Source organism: Capra hircus, chromosome 23 (genome assembly GCF_001704415.2).
Source record: "Capra hircus breed San Clemente chromosome 23, ASM170441v1, whole genome shotgun sequence".
Lineage (NCBI taxonomy): Eukaryota > Metazoa > Chordata > Mammalia > Artiodactyla > Bovidae > Capra > Capra hircus.
In genome coordinates this window covers 26,790,070-26,814,392 of record NC_030830.1, presented here as the reverse complement: position 1 = coordinate 26,814,392, position 24,323 = coordinate 26,790,070, and the positions used below count along the sequence as shown (strand labels likewise).

Below are 24,323 nucleotides of genomic sequence, written 5' to 3'. Positions count from 1 at the left end.
CAGCTCCAGATTTTGTTAAAGTGTTTTCACACTGGATATGTGGGGCTCAGGATCTATCCATTCCATTCCATATACTCATTGGATGCTGCCATTTTGTTTCAAGTCTAGATAATGGGAAAAGAAGCTGAGGCACAGGCTTTTAGGCTTCACGTTCTAATGGGAGGTGGTCGAGAAGTTCATGGAAACGGTTGTCATATTCTGTCCTCATAGGAACCTTAAGGAAAAAAAAAAAGGATTAAGGCACTTTTTATAGTTTCTTTCACTGGGCTTATCAAAGGTTAGTTTCGAAACAAAGATATTTTCTGTAATTCTTATTCGTATAGAAAGAACTGGGAATAAAAATTGTTTGAGTTGGGAAGAAACAAAAGAAAAAAAATATTTATCCCACCCATCCTGACTACATTCTCTTCCGCAAACCTGTTCTCTTTGAAAATCTCATTTGAACGCATCCAAGTATCTATCACTCTTAGGCTTTGCAGGAAATAATTTGGAAGAAAATGTCAATGAAATAAAGAGGTAGAAACTGGAGGATGGAAAGAAGCTAATGTTTCTTGAGTCACAGAACTTCTTGTATCCTCACCAAGATTCTTCAACCCTGCATGTCCCATCGGCTTGGTCTACTTATGTGTGATGTGAAATCTCACACGGCTGCCCAGGGTTCCTATATTTTTATGAGGAGCTTTCCTTTTTTTTTTTTTTTTTTATTGCTCTTGGAGGAGTGAAAGGGCACTTGTCAACTAAAGTCTGTTTTTCCTTCATCTAGTTTCTGCTTTGCAAGATATTATAGCTTCTGATTTTATTTTTCTGGGCACATTGTTTCAATTTCTCTCTATAAGTGGGGAGCTCAACCAATTTTGTCCTAAGGATGTCACACAGACATCTAGACACGTGGAGGGCAGAGCTTTGCCTAGTATGGTCATCATATGCATCCTTAGAACACTACACAGTACCTCCCAATAAACAGAATCATCATAGCAGTCCTCATCAGGTGGTTGTGCCCAGAAAGGTATCTTTAAAATCGCACCTGTGAAAGCGGGGAGAAAATAAGTCATGTTATGAGGCTGAAAAGGAAAATCAACTTGCTTAGTAATTAAAATACTGTTATAAAGTCATCCCCTGGAGCTTACATGATTACTGTCAGAAGTGTAGAAAAATTTTAAGTTTATCAGTGTTTAATAAGATCTATTATGCTGAGAGCATGAGGTAGAGGGAAATGCTTATTTTTTATGCTCACCTGTGATTAGCCCTCCAACAAGTGCTGTTGCAATGGAAGAACCTAGCGCAGCTACTTGACTGACCGCTGCAGTCCTAGGAGGCCAAAAATACAGAATTGTTTGTCCAAGATGCCAAAAAAATCCCGCATCTCCCGAGGGTGTGCATGCTTGCCACCTTCAGGCCAGAGTGCGGCATGACATACCAGCAAACAGTTATTACAATTTTTCTTTAATCTCATATATTTTCTTTGAAACTCTTAATCAATGTTCACAAATTCTTATAAGCACATATACAAGAACCACCTTTCTCTTCAAAAATGATGAAAGTATCTTCCTCAGAAAGGGTTTAGTATTTCTAAAAATGTAATTGGAGATCAGATTCAACAAATATTTATTGGGTGCTTGCTCTGTGCCAGCTTCCCTTCTAGGCGGTGAGAAAGGAGCAATGAGCAAAACAAATGGAAACTGACATCTCTCCTTACCCCATCCCCCTAGAAATAATTGTGATGAAATGAAAAATCAGAAAAGCTGATTTTAGCATGTAGTGTAGGGACGAGATATTAAAGTGTGTCTCTGTATCTCAGAAGGGCTTCCCAGGTGGCTCAGATGATAAAGTGTCTGCCTGCAATGCGGGAGACCCGGGTTCTATCCCTGGGTTGGGAAGATCCCCTGGAGAAGGAAATGGCAACCCACTCCAGTACTCTTGCCTGGAAAATTCTATGGACGGAGGAGCCTGGTAGGCTACAGTCCACGGGGCCGCAAAGAGTCGGACACGATTGAGCAACTTCATTTTCTTTCTTTCTTTCTGTATCTTAGAAGTAGTTACCTTGAAATGAAGTGAATGAAAAATTCCTTATAATTTGGGGAATAGAAGAATATGATAAAAAGCTATAGAAATGCATAAAGCTGTCAAAAGAACTAGGAGTGTGGGAATCTCCTTAGCAAATGCCTCTTAAAAGGCAGTTAACAAATAGTTGAAAGATCAAATAAGTGATTGCAGGACAGCAAACGGCTGGAAGAGGAAAGTGTGTTGCTCTTTATTCCTCATCCTTCAAGGGAAAGAATGTACTGACTCAGATTTCGTTCTCTCTCTCTCTCTCTCTCAGTTTAAAGGGTTTAATCTCTTTCTACTGAAGGAAAAGTTGTCCAAGAAATGTATGATTATTGTAAAAATATACAAAACCCTTAAGAAAAAGAAGGGGAAAAGTTTAATTTCCCTTCAATCCTATCAGTATAAACATGTAAAATATAAACAAGTATTTTTATAAAAATGTAATCATATCATGATACTGGGTTTTCACATTAAATCTTAATGTTCTTTTATGTCAATAAATGTAGATCTGGATCATAGGTTTATTGCTACAGAGTATGACACTATACAAATATACTGTAATTACAGTTCTATAGATGGAATATTTAGATTTCAACTTATGTTTCATATTTTTAAATATGCTGTGAGAATAAATCCTCTTATGAACATGCTTATGGACTTGTCCAATAATTTCCCTAAAATAAAACTTAACTAGAAATGGGATTATTTGTAAAAGTTTATAGACTTAATTAGGCCTTTTCCAAATAGGAACTTGTACAATTTATATCTCCATTTTGTTACTTTGTGTTAGTCGCTCAGTCGTGTCCGACTCTTTGCAACCCCACTAACTATAGCCCACCAGGCTTTTCTATCCAAGGAATTCTCCAGGCAGGAATACTGGAGTGGATTGCCATTCCCTTCTCCAGAGGAACTTCCCAACCCAGGTATCAAACCCTGGTCTCTTGCCTCCAGGCAGATTCATTACCATTTGAGCTACAGGGAAGTCAGATGCTGTGAAAGTGCTGCACTCAATATGCCAGCAAATTTGGAAAACTCAGCAGTGGCCACAGGACTGGAAAAGGTCAGTTTTCATTCCAATCCCAAAGAAAGGCAATGCCAAAGAATGCTCAAACTACCACACAATTGCACTCATCTCACACGCTAGTAACGTAATGCTCAAAATTGTCCAAGCCAGGCTTCAGCAATAAGTGAACCGTGAACTCCCTGATGTTCAAGCTGGTTTTACAAAAGGCAGAGAAACTAGAGATCAAATTGCCAACATCCGCTGGATCATGGAAAAAGCAAGAGAGTTCCAGAAAAACATCTATTTCTGCTTTATTGACTATGCCAAAGTCTTTGACTGTGTGGATCACAATAAACTGTGGAAAATTCTGAAAGAGATGGGAATACCAGACCACCTGACCTGCCTCTTGAGAAATCTGTATGCAGGTCAGGAAGCAACAGTTAGAACTGGACATGAAACAACAGACTGGTTCCAAATAGGACAAGGAGTACGTCAAGACTGTATATTGTCACCCTGCTTATTTAACTTTTATGCAGAGTACATCATGAGAAATGCTGGACTGGAAGAAACACAAGCTGGAATCAAGATTGCCGAAAGAAATATCAATAACCTCAGATATGCAGATGACACCACCCTTATGGCAGAAAGTGAAGAGGAGCTAAAAAGCCTCTTGATGAAAGTGAAAGAGGAGAGCGAAAAAGTTGGCTTAAAGCTCAACATTCAGAAAACGAAGAGCATGGCATCTGGTCCCATCATTTCATGGGAAATAGATGGGGAAACAGTGGGAACAGTGTCAGACTTTATTTTTTGGGGGGGCTCCAAAATCACTGCAGATGGTGATTGCAGCCATGAAATTAAAAGATGCTTACTCCTTGGAAGAAAACTTATGACCAACCTAGATAGTATATTCAAAAGCAGAGACATTACTTTGCCAACTAAGGTCTGTCTAGTCAAGGCTATGGCTTTTCCAGTGGTCATGTATGGATGTGAGAGTTGCACTATAAAGAAAGCTGAGCACCGAAGAATTGATGCTTTTGAAGTGTGGTGTTGGAGAAGACTCTTGAGAGTCCCTTGGACTGCAAGGAGATCCAACCAGTCCATTCTGAAGGAGATCAGCCCTGGGATTTCTTTGGAAGGAATGATGCTAAAGCTGAAACTCCAGTACTTTGGCCACCTCATGCGAAGACTTGACTCATTGGAAAAGACTCTGATGCTGGGAGGGATTGGGGGCAGGAGGAGAAGGGGATGACCAAGGATGAGATGGCTGGATGGCATCACAGACTCGATGGATGTGAGTCTGAGTGAACTCCGGGAGTTGGTGATGGACAGGGAGGCCTGGCATGCTGCAACTCATGGGGTCGCAAAGAGTTGGACAAAACTGAGTGACTGAACTGAACTGAACTTTGTCACTTTAGCCACCATTCAGTATTATAATTTATAATATCTTTATCAATATTATATACTGAAAAATGGATAACTTGTTTTAATTTGCATTTCTTTGATTACTAGTGAGGTTGAATATTTAATATATATTTCAGTTCAGTTCAGTCACTCAGTTGTGTCCAACTCTTTGCAACCCCATGAATGGCAGCATGCCAGGCCTCCCTGTCCATCACCAACTCCCAGGGTTTACTCAAACTCACGTCCATCAAGTCCGTGATGCCATGCAGCCATCTCATCCTCTGTCATCCCCTTCTCCTCCTGCCTCCAATCCCTCCCAGTATCAGAGTCTTTTCCAATGAGTCAACTCTTCGCATGAGGTGGCCAAAGTACTGGAGTTTCAGCTTCAGTGTCATTCCTTCCAAAGAACACCCAGGACTGATCTCCTTCAGAATGGACTGGTTGGATCTCCTTGCAGTCCAAGGGACTCTCAAGAGTCTTCTCCAACACCACACTTCAAAAGCATCAATACTTTGGCACTCAGCTTTCTTCATAGTCCAACTCTCACATCCATACATGACCACTGGAAAAACTATAGCCTTGACTAGACGGACCTTTGTTGGCAAAGTAATATCTCTGCTTTTTAATACGCTGTCCAGTTGGTCATAACTTTCCTTCCAAGGAGTAAGCGTCTTTTAATTTCATGGCTGCAATCACCATCTGCAGTGATTTTGGAGCCCCCAAAATAAAGTCTGCCTCTGTTTCCACTGTTTCCCCATCTATTTGCCTTGAAGTGATGGGACCAGATGTATGATCTTAGTTTTCTGAATGTTGAGCTTTAAGCCAACCTTTCACTCTCCTCTTTCACTTTCATCAAGAGGGTTTTTAGCTCCTCTTCACTTTCTGCCATAAGGGTGGTGTCATCTGCATATCTGAGGTTAGTGATATTTCTCCCAGCAATCTTGATTCCAGCTTGTGCTTCTTCCAGTCCAGCGTTTCTCACGATGTACTCTGCATATAAGTTAAATAAGCAGGGTGACAATATACAACCTTGATGTACTCCTTTTCCTATTTGGAACCAGTCTGTTGTTCCATGTCCGGTTCTAACTGTTGCTTCCTGACCTGCATACAGATTTCTCAAGAGGCAGGTCAGGTGGTCTGGTATTCCCATCTCTTTCAGAATTTTCCACAGTTTATTGTGATCCACACAGTCAAAGGCTTTGGCATAGTCAATAAAGCAGAAATAGATGTTTTTCTGGAACTCTCTTGCTTTTTTGATGATCCAACGGATGTTGGTGATTTGATCTCTGGTTCCTCTGCCTTTTGTAAAACCAGCTTGAACATCAGGGAGTTCACGGTTCACATATTGCTGAAGCCTGGCTTGGAGAATTTTGAGCATTACGTTACTAGCGTGTGAGATAAGTGCAATTGTGCGGTAGTTTGAGCATTCTTTGGCATTGCCTTTCTTTGGGATTGGAATGAAAACTGACCTTTTCCAGTCCTGTGGCCACTGCTGAGTTTTCCTAATTTGCTGGCATACTGAGTGTAGCACTTTCACAGCATCATCTTCCACGATTTGAAATAGCTCAACTGGAATTCTATCACCTCCACTAGCTTTGTTCATAGTGATGCTTTCTAAGGCCCACTTGGCTTCACATTCCAAGATGTCTGGCTTTAGGTGAGTGATCACACCATCATGATACTCATTTGATTTTCTTCTTTTTTAAGCTGTCTGTTAATTTTACCAGAATTTACCAAGATCTTTTACAAGGCATTAAAAGATGTTTCTGATGAAAAGTATTTCATGATAAAATAGACTTGGAAAATGCTGGATTAGACAAAATTAACAGCTTTATTAAAGTTAGGCTGCTATGATTTGAAAAATTGTCCCCTAAGTATGTTAACTTCTCCTTGTTCTATGTTTACCAATAAACCCAATTTGCATTTTCATAATCTGAATAGACACATATGAGTAAGTAGGCTTGACTCTAGGACAAAGTATTGTATCTACTGTGTGAGATATGTGTGAATTTTGTCCACATATGTGAATGGACTTTCCAACGTTTGCCCCCTCAACTCCTCTTGATTAAATTAAGTTGTTGCTAAGTCTGTATACCCAAGGACTAGACTCTTAACCATGAAATCTACCCCAAATCTGGCCACTGAGCAAGAATCAAGCCTATTTACTCTCATGTGTCTATTCAGATTATTAAAATGCAAATTGGGAAATGTTTCTTTGGCCCTGTTATGTCTCTTTGGCTTCAGTAAGAACAGTACTTACAAACTGTGGTCTGGATTGCTAAAGAAAAAACTCTTATCACTGGGTTTCTCCAAGAGTGAGAGGAAACAGCACTTGACCTTGGGTAACAGGAAAATATATTCTTTCACTCACGAGTCAGATTTCTCCAAGGCTACGGTGATGATGCCAGCAAGGCCTCCTATCACACCAGGTAAGCCATGTAGGTTATGGACCCCACATGTGTCATGGATCCTCAGTTTAGTAGTGAAAAATGGCTGAAATTGTAAAAAGAGGAAGCCTTATTATTTTGTTAGCTATAGAGAGCCCTGTGACTAAAGTAAATGAACATGCAGGAAAATTTTTATGTCCAGGCCAGTTTCCCATCTACATCTGAAACCCACTTACATCAAAGAATATGAATACACTGGTGGCAAAACTTCTCATTTCAGTCTTAGGAAGATGGATGTGACAGTAAGTGATTTTAAGTCCTGCTCCTTCTTACCTACTGGTGGGATCTTAAATCCTCTGGAAAGGGCTCAGAGTCTTTAATTATGCAAAGCAAACATCATCAACAAATGTCAATCACAATAAAAACTGAGAAAAGTAATACAAGTACTTAACATTCAGTTCATATTTTTACAAGTAACCGATATCCAAAAAAGAAGGCAAGAAAGAGTAGAAACCACTGGAACACTGACATGTTGAGTGCTCCAAGAAGAGGTGCTTAAGAAAGGACTTTTCATAGCGTTTCTCTGCTGGTGGGATATGAGAAGGTGATGGGGCAGGTCCAAAGTTTGACTGAGAGTGTCTGTTAATACTTACAGTCAGGAACTTGAACCCAAACACGGAGACCACTCCTGCGATGCTCCCAATGATCATAGCATAATAGGGGGGAATCTCCATGTCCGCACACGTGCCCACAGCCACTCCTCCAGCCAGAGTTGCATTCTGAATGTGAACCTGTGTGGGGCACAGAAATGTGAGTGAGAGGAGCAGGAGTTCAGAAGGTCTGTAGCAATCTTGGGTTTGATGGATTCCACACACATTCTTCAGTTGGAAGGGTTATGGATTCTTATTTAAGAAGGCTCTTTATAGTTCCAGAAGGCCCTTCTTCTCAGCAGTTGACCTGTAGCATCTTTCTTATAGGGTTCCTCGGTTGTGCACGAGAGATCGAGTTAGTAAGACTAGGGTGGGAAGGGATGTGGCAGAAGCAAGAGAAGTTGTGGGAGGGAGGGAATATGCAGCAGTTATTCTGGCAGTGTTCTGCCTCTCTATGCAGCTTTGGAATGCGTTTATGGTTACTGTGAACTGAAACAGGCTTATGGCTGCTGTGTGCTTTGCTGAGTCCGTGATATTCCACTAATCAAGGACAGGATGTAAAGGCATTGAAATGCACGTATTACACATCCAACAGCTTTAACCAAGTGTCACTGTTCTGAGAACATTTGAGAATGCTGGAAAGAGGGACCAGTTTCCATTTACCAGAATTCATCAGAAAACTTATATTCTGGCTGTTCTGCCAAAGGAAAAAAGGTTGTCAGTACTTTTGAAAGAGATCCACTGAGCCATGCATGATTGCTTCTTTTAATTGTTTTTGTTTTTTTTTTTTCTCATGAAACAATTTGTAGAGAACTGAAAGACATGTTCTTAGCTATGTTTAGAAATATTTTGATACAATATCTTTTTTCTCTCTCAGTTTAGAAGAGTGGCCGATTTGAGGATTATTCCTTCACTGACATTTCTTCAGCTCATAGGCAAGAAACTAAAAAAAAAACCATTATGGGGGATTTTAAAAAATGTTTTATTTTGAAATAATTATAGACATGTAAAAGTTGCAAAAATATTGCAGAGGATTTCCATATATACCACATCCAGTTCCCCTCAATGTTAACATCTTACATGATCACAGAACTAAGAAATTAGCATTGGTGTACTACTATTGAAGACCTGATTTGAATTTTACCAATATTCCCACTAATATCCCTTTTCTTTTCCAGAATCCTATTCAGGATCCCTGGAGAAGGAAATGGCAACCCACTCCAGTATTCTTGCCTGGAGAATCCCATGGACTATAGCCTACCAGGCTCCTCTGACACGACTTAGCAACTAAACCACTATTCAGGATCCCACAGTACATTTAGTTGTTATTTCTTTAAAATATTTGCTGTTAGAAAAATAGAATCAACTTGCATTCTCCCACTCTTTTTCTACCCTTACAGAAAGTGTTTCTAAGAAAGATTTTCTGAAAACCTGGGGACAGTTGGCTCTATCAATAAAGAAACATGTTTCAGATCTTTGATTTTTTGCTTGATTATATTCCTGTGCGCATGCTCAGTCGCTTCAGTCATGTTCGACTCTTGCAACTCCATGGACTGTGGCCGGCCAGGCTCCTCTGTCCATGGACTCTTCGAGGCAAGACACTGGAGTGGGTTGCCATGCCCTCCTCCAGGGGATCTTCCCAACTGGGGGATTGGAACTTTGTCTTCTGCATCTCCTTAGTGTGTTACCCACTAAGCCACCTGGGAAACCTGACTATATTCCCTGTAAAACTGTAAATTTCTTGATAATATTTTTTTAATTTGTCACAGTACACATCTGAAAAATAAAGGAATGTTATTTTCAGATTATTCTCTAAGGTCTGCAGGGTTGTGATTTGTTCGGGCAGCTCAGCAGTGATGCAGAAATGAGTTACTCATCAGAGCAGCCATCAGGGTCGCTTAGCAAACTTCCATGGGGGTTAACATGGCACTCACCATATTGAGCTTGCCTTGGCTCTCGAGAAGGCTGGAACATGCATAGGCTATGACCACGGAGGCAGCGAGAGAGAAGTATGTGTTCACGATGGCCCTGTACTGTTTCTTTGCATCACTAGCAGTGGCAGAATTAAAGCTAGGCCAAAATATCCATAAGAAAAGAGACCCTGCAGTAAATTACAAACAGATATTACTAATCGTTCTGAATATGAAAGACAGTCCAGAGGAAGTCGTTTACCTTGGGCACAGACATGCTGTCTTTACTTTTAGGCTTTGTTATCTAAGAGTTAGGGGGCTAGAGAGGCATTCCCTTGTGTCTGAGCAAATAGACAAGAATCAGGCAACTTCATCCCAACTCACCAATCATCGCAAACAAGTCTGAGTGGTATACAGACTCTTCATTGGGATGTCCTTCTTTCAATCCTGATCGATACAAGATGCCTGCTACAGCCAAACCAAAGTAAGCCCCAAAGGCATGGATGGTCATCGATTCTCCAATATCAGAGGCCTGAGGGGTGGAAGCATTCATGTAAATGGAGCTGACACTCAATACAGGAGGGAGGTCATTAAGGACTGCTTCATGCATTAAACAAAAAAGATAAGAGAGAGAATGAATGTGTCAGAGAAAGGGGAATAAAACAGGATCATGTAAAAAAAAGGCACAGGCATTGGAGCAACACAGAACTGACTTTCAGTCCTAGGTCAGGTACTTCTCTGATGTGACTTTAGACAAATTATTCTGCTTCTTTGAATCTCCAGTTGTGTGAAATGGAGAAATGTTACCCAGCCAGTACAGTTTGTGGTGGGATTTAGATGGGACCATGTTTTTCAAGGGCTAGGTCTTTAGTGGGCACTCAATACATTTCAGGTTACTTTTTCAGGTTAGACAGATTCTTAGTGCGATATTATGCATTGCACCTGATACAAAACAAGTATGACTTTTGCATTCATTGACTCTGCTATGATGACATGAAAACCAATTGAGGTCCAAGATTCATTTGAAAAATATATTTTAGTCCCTCTTTAGAACACTGGGTGGATATGATCCATTTTCCTACAGTTCTTGTCTCTAGAGGGAAAGTTCAGAGTGCCAAACCCAAGGCATTGCTGTGTACTTATTAAAGTAGAAAAATGATACAAATTTATTAATTTATTTAAATTTTCATGCTTGATAAACTCTTACATACCTTTCAGGTCCAGTTTAGCTGCCACTTTCCTCAAAGAAACCTTCCTTGATTCCACAGGCTAAATTAGGTCTTCTAGGTATATTTCCTCAGAGCCCTTCTATTTATTTTTCATAGTATGTGTTGCAATTTATAGTAATAATTGTGTGTGTGTTTGTGATTCTATGGGTAGGTGGTTGAATGTACGAAAATTTGTTGGATGTCTGTCTCTCTCACTAGACTGTAAACTCTATGAAGAGACGTTTGCAGCTGAATCACCAACACATGATACCTAGAAATTTGCCAAAGTATTTGTTATCAAGTTACATGTTCAAAAGAAATGTAAATGGACATGAATTTGAGTAAACTCTGGAAGACAGTAGAGGATGGAGGAGCCTGGTGTGCTGTAGTCCATGAGGTCCCCAAATGATGGACACAACTTAGCGACTGAACAACAACGAGAATAAATGAAATACTGGAGAGTGCCCGACATATTCGATTTCCCTTGGGGGAATCAATCAGATTTTCATGGAGGGGAAGACATTTGATCTAAGCTTTAATAAAAGACTTTGAAAGGGCAATTCACTTAGTAGTTGAAATATAAATAGGAACTGGTCATTGATAGGAAGTGTATTTACATAAAAAGAGTTGTAGAGCTGGGAAATTCTGGATTTAAATTCAGATTCAGGCAAGTTGGTCATTCAGTATCTGTGATCATCAGTTTCATTGTATATAAATGAATCATAATGATGCATCATAATACCTGTCTAACACTGTTGTGGTGTCAATGCAAGTAGGTAATGTTTATAGAATTTCTAGTTTACAATAGTTACTCAAATGATGACTATGATTATTACTTGCTATGGTGTCGTGGCCACCAAGGTTTGTCCCTGCTTATTTACGGTGGGCATCTAACATGTGTTGTGCTGTTCAAAGCTAGGTAAGTGTCAACTGAACCCTTACCAAAAATATCTCAAAAACCAGAAATTCATTGGCAGCAAAGACAGCAATTTCTAAAATTGTCATGATCAGCATCTGGATTGGACTTGTTTTTCCCAGGACAGCTCCAAAAGAAATCAGAACTGGGACTGTACTGAAGTCTGCTTGTATCATGCTGAGGGAAGAAGAAAGAAGACGTTGAAAAACAATGCACACCTCAAATATGTGAGTTGTAATGAGTATAGCATCCTCTTGTCCAGAGTTCAAGCCCCCTCTCCCCATCTGTTCCCTCCCGTCAGGTGCTTCTTCCAGACCTACTTTTATCCTCTCCCACTTCCTTGCCCACCCCCACCTCCATTCACCATGCAATTTTTAGTTACTCTTGCATTTCCTTTAGCCTACCTGTTCTTTACTTCTTTTAGGGTTTTACCTTATTTCTGTTGATCTGATAAACGAATTACCTTCTAGAGCCTTTACATGTCAAAAACAGTCTCAGAAAAATTACTAAAGAAGGATTTTTGCTCTCTCTAGCTGAAATGAAAGGAATAATAATTTTATGGAAGGGGATTTCTCATACCCTTAAAGTCAAATCAGAGAGGATATAGACATGAATATATGGCTCATCTCAGTCGAGCAAGGCATTGATTTACATCCTTGGATCCCAATGATATTTGTTTCATGGAAGGGAGACAATCTGCAAACTAGTTCAGAGGCTGACTTTCAGGGGACTAAGAGGAGAAACAACTGCTCTGAAAACATGATTGGAAAGTAATGGGTGCTCACTTTTTGATTTCTATTTGGAATCTCTGTCCGTGGCTACGAAAGAGCCCCTGTATAAAAGTGCCCCATTGGAGTCCCAGAGCAGCTATGAGTAGGTTGATGCCCACACCACTGAAGCCATATTTCCGCAAGAAGGTCATGAGGAAGCCGAACCCAGCGAATACCATAACGTGCACATCTTGGAAGTCTGCAAAAGGGGAGAAAGAAAAAGAAATCTGCATAAGGGGAGCACTGAGAAAGTGTGACATCATAGTATATTCCATTTACAAAGTGCTGCATCTTTTTCAGAAAATACTACAAAAGGAAAGTTAACTGCACAGCCAAAGGCTGGGCTGCAGTGCCAGCGTGGCTACTTACCCGCAAGGCGACCTTGGGCAAGTGATTCAGTGCTCGAGCCTTGTCTTGGAAGACTATGCACTATCATACTAATATGTCTTCCATCCTCTTCCCGAAGAGTTTTCCGTTACTTTCCACGTGAGGACACCTTTGCTAAATACAGTACCAGAATCACCTGTTCTTGCAGGCTTTCCCAGTACTCCCAGGGAAAATTAATATTTCTTCCAGTCTTCCCCAAACCTCAGCTTTAGCAGTTGTTACATTGCATTACCATTTATTTACCACGTATCATACTGTAATAGTTATTTGATGAGGGGTCCATTACCTGCACTAGATTGTGAGTTTCCTGATTGAAGGGTTTAGGGCTTTCTCATCTTTTGACCCCTGAATCTGTCACAAAAGCCTGCATATAGAGAAAGAGGCACTATTGGCTAAATGATTAACATGGCATCTTTATGTCTCAAATGGAAATCTTAACAGATCATTATTTAAGTCATATGGGTTGATGTCTTTGTTTGCACTTTCTAAGCCAATGGAAGGAAGGCTGTATCCTCTTGAGGAACAAATTCTTGACTTGGAGATGGAGATGGAGGCTGAGGTTCCCGCAACAGTGTCACATGACTGTGTGACCTTGGGCAAGTCACTTCTCCTCAGGGCACTTTGGCGTTCTCATTTGCAATACTGAAAAGGCTCTATTTCACATTTTTCAGGGCTGTAGGGAGTGCTGTGAGTGACAGCTCTCACTTCTCTCTGAGGAACGCTCTTGTCCAGTCACAGCCTTTCCCTTGGGTCACCTGAACCCAATGATTGGTTCACAACAGCATCCCCTCACCTTGGAAAAAGAGCCACTTGAAGCTAGACAATCCCAGTTTCAGAGTTTCCTATGAGGCCACCTGAGGCTTTCTCTCTCTGCCTAAACCCTTCTGCTGCAGGTATTGATCATAAAACCTGCCCCAGTAAACTTCCTTCGGGCTAATGCTGCTCTTAGAGTCTATAGCACCATCTTGGGGGCTCCCCTTCTCTCTGTAGAGCTTTCCTGACTTTCTTTCTGACATAACTTACATATCACATTTTTTTCAAACTTTGCAAGTTAAATCCGATGCACTAATCTGTGGCAGTGATCACACACCTGGAAGTGGATGAAGATGCTGTGTTTCCAAGGGTTCCCAGTATTTGAAAAGGGCTGGCTGAAAGTGTGGGAACCCACACTATAGTCTTATTCTATGACAGATACCAGGACAGGCAGAGGTTGGCATCATGTATTGAATCCCAAGGGTCTTTTGGTAGTTTAGAAGCTAGTCTCTTTTGTGCATGAGTCCAGCAAATGTTAAGAATAAAGACAATGAGAAAACCAGACCCAAACTTCCTAATTCAGGCACACACAGCATCAGCCTTTTTTCGACCCCATCCAGGCAGTGAGTCTTTTGATTATTTTATTGTTCATTGGCTCCACCTCCCAAGAGAGTCAGTATGAGGAGGGTGAGAAGGGGAAAAATAAATTTCGAAAGATTCTCTTTCCTTAGCAGCTGTGAAGGAGGTCTCAGAGAAGAGAATGCTGTAGTCTTTTTTTCCTAGTGAGATAATGCATATTGGCAACAATTTGACTTATACCCTCATTCTGAATGCCCACCCTCATCTCATTGCATATCCACCCAGAAAACTTCTGAACTGGGATTTTACCTGACTTATCAACAGGCAACTATCAAACTGTTTGGTTTTGGAAATACAGGTGACTATATATATATATTTTTTTTCTTTACAAATTGTTTTTACCACTTTTTAATGTGAACATTTGATTTAGGTCATAGGCTAAGTTGGAATGGAGCTCAGAGAATATGCCTGACTTACTGACTTGCTATGATTTTACTAGACCTTTCTGAAACTCAGTTTTCTCCTCTTTTAAAGAACAGTTTGGATTCGATGAAGTCTAATGTCTCTCCTAGCTCAACAACTTCCTTTGCTGATATTTATTTTATTGATGCATAATTGATTTATAATATTGTGTTAATTTCAAATGTACATATAACAAAGTAATTCATACCTATCTATCTATATTCCTTCTCAGATGTGTTCCCATTATAGGTTATTATAAGGGTTCCTTGTGCTGTACAATAAGTCTTTGTTGTTTGTTTGTTTTACTTTGCTTTTAGATCAGACTCTAAGATCCAGAGAAATTAGATAATTTACTTATACTCACAAAACTAAAATAAAAGTAAGAACCCAGTCTACTGACTTCACTGGGTTTTTTCATTCCTTCAAGCTACTTTTCTAAAATGTGTTTCTTTTTTTCCCCTAGAGTGTCTTGTTCCTCCTATAGTCTGCTGATTTAAAAATATGGAATAGCCAACTAATTTAAAAATTGGCTTAGCCAATTTTTAATGTCTCACACTAGGAGTAATAATTCTTCAGATTCCATCCTCCTCCTTTCGTGGTAAATCAGACATTTTCCCCTTTTGTTTTTAATTTTTCTTATAAAATTTTTCATATCTACAGAAAAGTAGAAGAATAGTATAATGGACACACATATATTTATCACCTGGATTTAACAGTTGTTAGCATTTTGCTATGTACATGCTTCATCTCCTATTTTTTAATGAAATATTTTGAAGTAAATAACAGACATGACGTTTCACTCCTAAATACTTCTGTATCCCTAAAAATTTAAGGACATTTTTCTACACAATCACAACACCATCATCATTCCTGGCAGAATAATCACAATTTGCAATTATAATCTAACACGTCATATTCTGATTTCCCTAGTTGTCCCCAGAGTAGCTCTTCCAGCTGATGGAAAACCGGACGTGCTGTAGGAGGGAGGGATGTCCTGTATTGAGAGTTCTCCGATTTTTTTTTCTCCTGTAATCTCATGCTTGTTACTGCTTTTCGCCACAAGGGGGCCTAAGAACCTCAAGAAAGTGAAGTCGCTCAATCGTGTCTGACTTTGCGACCCGGTGGACTGTAGCCCACCAAGCTCCTCCGTCCATGGGATTCTCCAGGCAAGAATACTGGAGTGGGTTGCCATTTCCTTCTCCAGGGGATCTTCCGGACCCATGGAACCCAGGTCTCCCGCATTGCAAGTAGAGGCTTTAACCTCTGAGCCACTAGGGGAGACCCCTAGAACCTCATCTATTATTTAAATTGCTAAAGAGAGCTTACAAAGTTGACTCAACAGATAATGATTCTGTATAAAAGTTATGGATAAAAAGGTTTATAAACAGTTAGGATTATGCATTATCTTTCATCCTGCTCTAGGAATTTATTGTGGGTAAGCACTAGGGAGAGGGTCATGAAGTCAGTGTTATGCTGCAATTAAATTATGTTGCATTAAAGAATTCTTTACGGAAGGAAAAAGGTATTTCTTTACTGGTTGGAACTTCTGTGAAGTACTCCGACAGTACTCTGATATCTCATCTAAATCAGATATTCTCAATAGCTGGCAATTTTTAAAAATTGAATTATAATTGATTTAAAATATTGTGTTGGTTTTAGGTTTAAGGCACTGTGATTCACTTTTTCTTTTCAGATTATATTCCATTATAGGTTTTTACAGGATATTGAATCAGATTCCCTGTGCTATATAGTAAATCCTTGTTGCTTATTTATTTTAGGTAGAGTAGTTTATATCTATTAATTCCATACTCTTAATTTGTCCATTCCGCTCCCCTTTGGTAGCCATAAGTTTGTTTTCTGTGTCTGTGAGTCTGTATCTGTTTTGTATACAGATTCATTTGTATTATTTTTTAGATTCCACACATAAGTGATGTCATATAGTATTTGTCTGTTTCTGTCCATAGCAGGCAATTTTAGCCTCTAAAGTAAATTTGGCAATGTCTGGTAATTTTATTCTGTATTTTACTACCACATTTAGCTTGGACCAGGATATCTTTTAAAGCCCCGATAACTTTAAAATGTAATTGATGATTTCAACTCTCCCCTTCCACCCCCAACCACAAACAAAATGAAACAGAGCCTTCTTTCCCCTCTACCTCCTATATATGCCTGCTGCCTAGAATGTCCTCTCCTCCCCACAGTCAACTTTTTGGAGGGGGGGCACTCTGTGTGGCTTGTAGGATCTTAGTTCCCTGACCAGGGATTGAACCTGGGGCCCCAGCATTGAGAGCAATGGGTTCTAACCACTGGCCCTCTAGGGAATTCCTCCACATCCAACACTTCTTTACCTGGCCTACTTCTGGATGACTTTCAGGAACCAGGCGCTCTGCACAGTGCTGCTGGGCACAGCTGTAACACCGTGCATGCCCCTCTGGTTTTATCTCATTTGTTTATGTGCTTGTCTGTGCCCGTTTAACATCTATTCAGATAGACTATTGAATGAGTACTGCCGGTAAGGCATTCTTTCAGAGGAAAGTGAGTGCAAGTGTTAAGGTAGGAATCTCTAAATGGCTTGTTCCTTGGAGACCCAGCAGAAAGTCTGGCAACTGCAGCTTTTCAGGAGATGCCTAGTTTATGCAGGAATAATTGACTCACAGGTGAGGGTCGCTGAGAATGTTCCTCTTTGGGATTCCAGGGCTCTTATTCAGAGAAATGATTCTTCTGGATCAGGTAGTTAAAACTGTTCAACTCACTCTCCAATTAGAAGCGGGTTGGCTGGTTTTGTTTTGTTTGTTTTTTTAATGACTGAGGGATGGCAAGCTGTTTGCATGCAGATAGCGATGAGTTCCAATCTTTGGAACCATTCGGGGGTTCATTCTGAACTTATCTTTTCTGAAAAGTAGTATCCTAGCAGTGGTATCTTTCCTCCCCTACTTTCACATATTTTGTTACTATATATTTCAAATATTTGGAAAAAATAGTACATTGAAGAGCTATGTACTATTTCGCTAGATTTATCAGTTGCTAATATTTTCTGTATTTGGTCTCTCTTTCCAGATATATCTCTCAAACCATTGAAAAGTATGACATTTTGCCCTAAACCACTTCAGTGTGAATCTCCTAAGCAAAAGAGCATTGTTTTAAATAACCACAGTATTATCCTCAGATCTAAAACTATAACATGGATACAGTAACATCCGATTTAGAATCTATATTTGAATTTATTTAACTGTTTCCAAATTGTCCTTTTATAGGATTTTTTCTATCCCCTTCATCTACTCAAGTTTCATATGTTTTGTTTGTTATGTGTCTGTGTGTGCATGCTCAGTTGCTCAACTCTTGTGACCCCATGGACTGTAGCCCGCCAGGCTCCTCTGTCCAGGGGATTATCCCAGCAATACTGGAGTGGGTTGCAGTTTTGTCTTCTAGGGGATCTTCCCAATCTAGGGATTGAACCTGTGTCTCCTGCATCGCCTGCCCTGGCAGGTGGATTCTTTACCACTGAGTCACCTGAGAAGCCCTTATTACATGTCTTTAGACTCTTTTAATTTAGAGTCTCTCACCATGCTTTTTTGGGTTTCCCCTGTGGCTCAGCTGGTAAAGAATTCACCTGCAATGAGGGAGACCTGGTTTTAATCCCTGGGTTGGGAAGATCCCCTGGAGAAGTGAAAGGCTACCCAATCCAGTATTCTGGCCTGGAGAATTCCATGGACTATATAGTTCATGGGATTGCAAGCAGTCAGACACGACTGAGCGACTTTCACTTCACTTCACACCATGCTTTTTACTGGTGGTATTGATTTGCCTTTAATGTGGAATGTACCACAGTTTGCATTTGTTTATTTCACCAAAATTGGAATCAGACTATATATTTTGGCAAGACTATTAATACAGATGGTGTTGTGCAATTGCCATTTCATCATACCAGGTAGCACATAATTTGTTTGTCTTATTACTGCTGATGATACATCAGACCACTTGCTTAAGACTGTTCTGCCAGATGGCTCCCTATGGATATACATTTCATCCTGTGTTGCCCAATCACTTTTTACCTAATAATTTTAGCAGTCGTTGGTGAACCTTTCTAGAGTCAATTGTTACATTTTTTAATTTCAAAATTATAATTTTTATATCTATTACTTATTTTGTATTAATTAGTTGGCATTTGTATATAAAGAACTCCAAACTGATCCCCTTACTCTGCTTTAGGGTATATTTCTGTGGACTCATTGAAGCCTTTTTCCTTTGTTTCAGTGTGTTATAATCTATCATCATCACACTGTTCTTATTCTTAATTCTCTGCTGCTGCTAAGTCGCTTCAATCGTGTCCGACTCTGTGCGACCCCATAGGCGGCAGCCCACCAGTCTCCGCCATCCTTGGGATTCTCCAGGAAAGAACCCTGGAATGGGTTGCTATTTCCTTTTCCAATGCATGAAAGTGAAAAGTGAAAGTGAAGTTACTCAGTCGTGTCCGACTCTTAGCGACCCCATGGACTGCAGCCTACCAGGCTCCTCCGTCCATGGGATTTTCCAGGCAAGAGAACTGGAGTGGGTGCCATTGCCCCTCAATTCAGCTAATTGGTGTTCTTTCAAGTAGGATCCTGTGTTCTCCTGACACATCCCAGTTAGTGTATGCCTACTTGGTTTTCCTTGTGCTTTCTTTGCCCTGAACTGGAATGAGCCCCTCAGTGGAGAAGGTAGTTAGAAGGCAAGATTTCAGTTCTATTTGAACTCACTGCTTCCAGTTCTTTCACGTAAACAAAACTGTTCAACTCAAAGACAGCATACCAGAGGCCAGTATCTTATTGTTAGATGATAAAACACAGCATGTTAACTCAGTTATTGTAACAATTTCAGGTATCATTTAGAACACAAGCAAATAATTTCCTAGGAATTGTTTTCCTGCACTTGTAGTAACCCTATGCCTGTAACATACATCTAGACTGCTGAATCTTTTGTAATGAATGAATTGAAGGAGGAATTCTCTGGCAGTCCAGTGGTTAGAACTTGACACTTTCACTGCTGTGACCTGGATTCAGTCCCTGGTTGGGAACTAAGGTCCTGCAAGCCTTGTCGTGGCCAAACATAAGTAAATAAATAAATTGAATCTGAATAAGTATAGGGACCTTCTTAAATGGAGATTTTAAAAATAAATCATTGTACTAATCTGTTGCTGTATCTTCCGTAATTCTTCAAGTGTGATCAGTGTACAATGTAACAAGATCACACATGGACAAATGATCCCCTCAAAGTGACAAGATAGGCTAATGGATTCTAATGTTTAACAGAGGATGAAGAATTCTTTGATGTGGTTTAATGTCCCATAAGCATTAAACACCTTGTGTTTGTAGAATTTCTAATAGTCTTTAAAGAGCCTTCTTCTTAAACCCTACTTTTCTCTAGTCTTTCGGCGTGTTAGCAAGGATTGGGTCATAGTTGTGTGCATGCGCGCTCAGTCACGTCCAGCTCTTTGAGATTCCGTGGACTCTAGCCCACCAGACTCCTCTGTCCATGGCTTTTTCCAGACAAGAACACTGGAGTGGGTTGTCATTCCCTCCTCCAGGGCACTTGCAAGGGTTGAACCTGTGTCTCCTGCGTCTCCTGCTTTGCAGGCGGATTCTTTACCACTGAGCCTCAGCCACAGTCAGGCCTCATTTCTTGTCAAATTATTTGCCTCAACAAAGTGGTCAACTTTTTGCTGGGTTCCATGAAAGCCAAAAATATGGGGTAGAGCTAGTTTCTCAAATTAGTTTCTCTGGGATCCGTCATTACGTGCCATGTGACATTGGGTGTGCCACCCACTTCCATGGTTGTGCCCTGGGATGGGTTCAGAGGCCAGGTCTGTGTGACCTCACCCCTTTCTTTGCTTTGCACAGCTGAATGCAGTAAGTGAGAGGGATGAATAAACTTATATTCAATTGAATTTGTTTCAAATATAAATTAATATCCCACTTGATTTATTTTTAGATCTTCCCTGGTGGCTCAGATGGCAAAGAATCTGCCTGCAATGCTGGAGACATGGGTTCGAACCCTGGGTTAGGAAGATCCTTTGGAGAAAGGCATGGCAATCCTCTCTAGTATTCTTGCCTGGAGAATCCCATGGACAGAGGAGCCTGCTGGGCTACGGTCAGAAAAGAGTCAGACACAACATAGTGACTAACACACTGATTTATTTGTGAAAAACTCATGACTTTCAGCATACTGCAACTGAGAACTCTTGTAATGCACTGTGAGCTTCTTAGACGGGAACTGAGCCTTTTCTGTGTTGAATCCCTGTGCTTGGCACAATGCATGGTGCTAGGCAGGCACCCTCAAATATTTGTTGACTTGAACTTTGCTTCTTAATTAGTGAATGTTTCATAAACTTCTCTCCAATGACTTATGCTGCTACATAAGTTTGGTGTACATAGGTTGTTTTGAAATGTGGGGAAAAAAATATATACATATAATCAGTAAAATCATGTCATTTCTAGGGCGGTTCTACAAAGTATTTTAACCAGTGATAAGGTAGCTGAACTGGAAGATTAGTACTAAGTGGAATTTTACATCTTGAGAGCCACCTTACTGAAGAGACAACTCTCCCCTTTGGCTTTATGGTTTATTACAGAATATTGAACATACTTCCCTGTGCTAGATGACTAGGACTTTGTCCATTCTCTATATAATAGTTTGCACCTGCTAATCCCAAACTCCCAGGCTATCCCTCCCTGACCCCTCTTCCTGCTCGGCAACCACAAGCCTGTTCTTTGTATCTGTGGACCTGTTAGAAAGGAGAACTTTGGATTGTCTATAGACTGGGCTGTGGAGAGCATTTTGAATGCAATAAGACTGTTTTCCCTGTAAAATATCACTTTGTGTTCTGCTTACTGCCTTTCTTCTGGGCCCTCAGGGGCCTCTATTGCTTGAATCCTCCCTCCATTATCCTGACCCCTGCCTGTGTCCCAGCCTCACTGCCCTTATGGTGAGGGAGAGATTGTGGTGTGGTGTGTGTGTGTGTGTGTGTGTGTGTGTGTGTGTGTTGGCTGTTTCAAAGTACATTAATTGTTAATTATTATTATTATTGACAACTGTGACTTGATGTTTCCTCTGCAAAAGGAAAAAGCATCCTGCCCTTGACATCATTTTTTTTTTGATTCCTCTTTTGTTTCTTGTATGATATATAGCTGATATAACAGAAAATCCTGTTAGCAATACTTTCAAGTTACAGCCAGAAGGATAGAAGATGAAATGAAATGAAATGTACAAAAGTGCACAGAGTTGAACAGAATTCTTTTCTGTTTTGGTGTTCTTGAACTTGCAAATTGTAAAATTCTTGCAACCAGAATCCTTTTGGACATCTGTGTAAAGAGAACTAGATGTGGGCCCGGAGCCTCTGACTTACAGCCCTAACTGTGTCCTTTACTTGAGATGGTGCATTTTGGCTCAGCAACTCTAGGTCATAATTTCTACTCGGGAATACTCCCCATTATATATATTCCCTCAAAAAATGCAGAAATAAAAGAACAAATGTCACATTGTTTTTGAAAAGCTTAGAGATGGGCTCTAGAACTATAATAAATATTGCTATTAGAATAATTTAACACAATTTAACATTTAATAAATAATAAATTATTTGTACCTCATTAAAAAACCAGTCTATATAATAGGATTATGTTACTACCTCTCCCCCTGGTTAACAAGGTGAGGAGTATGCCTGGCTCATCATAGGCAGTCAGTAAATGGTGATTATTATTGTTATACTAACTATTTCATAACCTGTTCTTCCAAACTTGAAACTAAATCCCTTCTTTCTTTCAGTCGCCATTCCCAGGGAAGGGTTCTGCTTTTAAACTATGCTCGGTGCTCACAATTCTATTCTCATCTCAGAGGAACAGACAGTCTTCCTTTCGGAATATTATAAAACCCTCAGTACAGCATCTCCGGGGCTTCCCTGGTGGCTTAGTGGTAAAGAATCTGCCTGCCAATGCTGGAGACGTGGGTTCCTTCCCTCTGGTGGGAAAATACCCTGGAGAAGGAAATGGCAACCCACTCCAGTATTCTTGTCTAGGAAATCCCATGGACAGAGGAGCCTGGCGAGTTGTGGTCCATGGGGTCACAGAAGAGTCAGACATGACTTAGCGACTAAACAACAACAGTATCATTTATATCCTGTATCATCCTTAATACCCCTTCTTATACCTTAGGGCTCTCACATGAAATCCAGGTTCCCTTTCCCCATTACATTTTGTTTCTAGTTTCCCCTCCAAAGTTAACTCTAAGTCTTTTTTTTTTCTTTTTTCGGTGGGGGAGGGATATTTTTATACCTTGCAGAACTAGTAATCAAAGAAAAAGCAGAGTCATTTACCTAAATGGGAAGGAAATCTAGAAAAGAGGGGATATATGTGTACATATCACTGATTCACTTTGCCTCACAACAGAAACTAGCACAATATTGTAAAGCAACTATACTCCAGTAAAACATTTTTAATTAAAAAAAAGAAAAAGAAGGTAAAAAATTGATCAATTAATTCAATTCTCAGCTTCTTGTTCTGATAGTTTCATACATACAGATTCTATCCAAACACATGAACTACATAGATCAAATGTCCCAGCATAAACTTATATACCCTTAGCACTCAGAACTGTCACATAATTCTACAAGGGGCTCCAATGTAGAGTGCTACAGGTTACAATAGCCACAGACCTCACATTCTGAGAACCCAAAAATGTACAACAAGAAGCAGACGGCTCACTCACGAGGATACGATTCCATGGTTTTTTCCGTGTCCATGGCAGGTAACTCGGTGCTGTTGGGATTCGTGGAAGTGTTCTTATTCGTTTCATACTGAACAAAAAATGCAAATAAAACAATCATGACAATTTCCAGGCCAATGGCCATGAGGGGGAACCTGACCCTCATGTTTGTGGCAAAGGACAGAGGCATACTGAGGGCTTCACAGGCTGTGGGAGGCTGATAAGGGCAGAGGGGCTGCTCTGCGTGTGGAATTAGGCTACAGGCTCAAGGCACTCCAGTGACGCTGCAAGAAAAAAAAGGGGCAAGATGGGTGAAAACGCCCATCCACTGGAGAAAATTATGCTCTGTAATCAGATTGCTGTAAATGCTGGTTTGAGAAAATACAGTATAGACCGACAGTAGCCAGCTGACAGAAATGATCCTTTGCACACAAGTGTCTAAACTTTTTTCTTTCTATTATATTTTAAAATTAAAAATGCTGTACACCGAAATGATTAAGTTATATATATATATATATATTTATTTATATACATCAAAGTATATATAAGTCCCTTGGAGAAGGAGATCAAACCAGTCAATCCTAAAGGAAATCAACTCTGAATATTCATTAGAAGATCAGTTCAGTTCAGTTCAGTCACTCAGTTGTGTCTGACTCTTTGTGACCCCATGGACTGTAGCACTCCAGGCCTCCTTGTCCATCACCAACTCCCAGAGGTTACTCAAACTCATGTACAGTGATACCATCCAACCACCTCATCCCCTGTCACCCATTTCTCTTGCCTTCAATCTTGTCCAGAAGCAGGGTCCTTTCCAGTGAATCAGCTCTCCGCATCAGGTGGCCAAGTATTGGAGTTTCAGCTTCAGCATCAGTCCTTCCAGTGAATATTCAGGACTGATTTCCTTTAGGATGGACTGGTTGGATCTCCTTGCAGTCCAAGGGATCCTCAAGAGTCTTCTCCAACACCACAGTTCAAAAGCATGAATTCTTTGGTGCTCAGCTTTTTTTATAGTCCAACTCTCACATCCATACATGACTACTAGAAAAACCATAGCCTTGACTAGATAGACCTTTTTGGCAAAGAAATGTCTCTGCTTTTTAATATGATGTCTAGGTTTG

The 24,323-nt window shown here is 40.3% G+C and overlaps 1 protein-coding gene across 1 annotated transcript; it reads right to left on the bottom strand.

The window, feature by feature from the left end:
• Positions 1-23,393, bottom strand: RHAG (Rh-associated glycoprotein). The gene is made up of 10 exons (XM_005696398.2): positions 23,209-23,393; positions 12,307-12,490; positions 11,548-11,698; positions 9,782-9,929; positions 9,422-9,588; positions 7,491-7,628; positions 6,822-6,943; positions 1,235-1,308; positions 951-1,024; positions 1-214 (listed from the first exon to the last, which is right to left on the bottom strand). The coding sequence occupies exons 1-10, from the start codon at positions 23,369-23,371 to the stop codon at positions 140-142; spliced, it is 1,296 nt and encodes a 431-aa protein (XP_005696455.2). The 5' UTR covers positions 23,372-23,393; the 3' UTR covers positions 1-139.

Excerpts from the sequence above, each read along its gene's own strand:
- RHAG (XM_005696398.2), bottom strand. The coding sequence starts at position 23,371 with ATGAGGGTCAGGTTCCCCCTCATGGCCATTGGCCTGGAAATTGTCATG. Across the intron at positions 9,589-9,781 it reads AGACTTGTTTGCGATGATTG|GGTCTCTTTTCTTATGGATA; the intron begins GTGAGTTGGGAT and ends AATTTACTGCAG. Across the intron at positions 1,309-6,821 it reads GCCTTGGAGAAATCTGACTC|GACTGCAGCGGTCAGTCAAG; the intron begins GTGAGTGAAAGA and ends TTGGCCTCCTAG.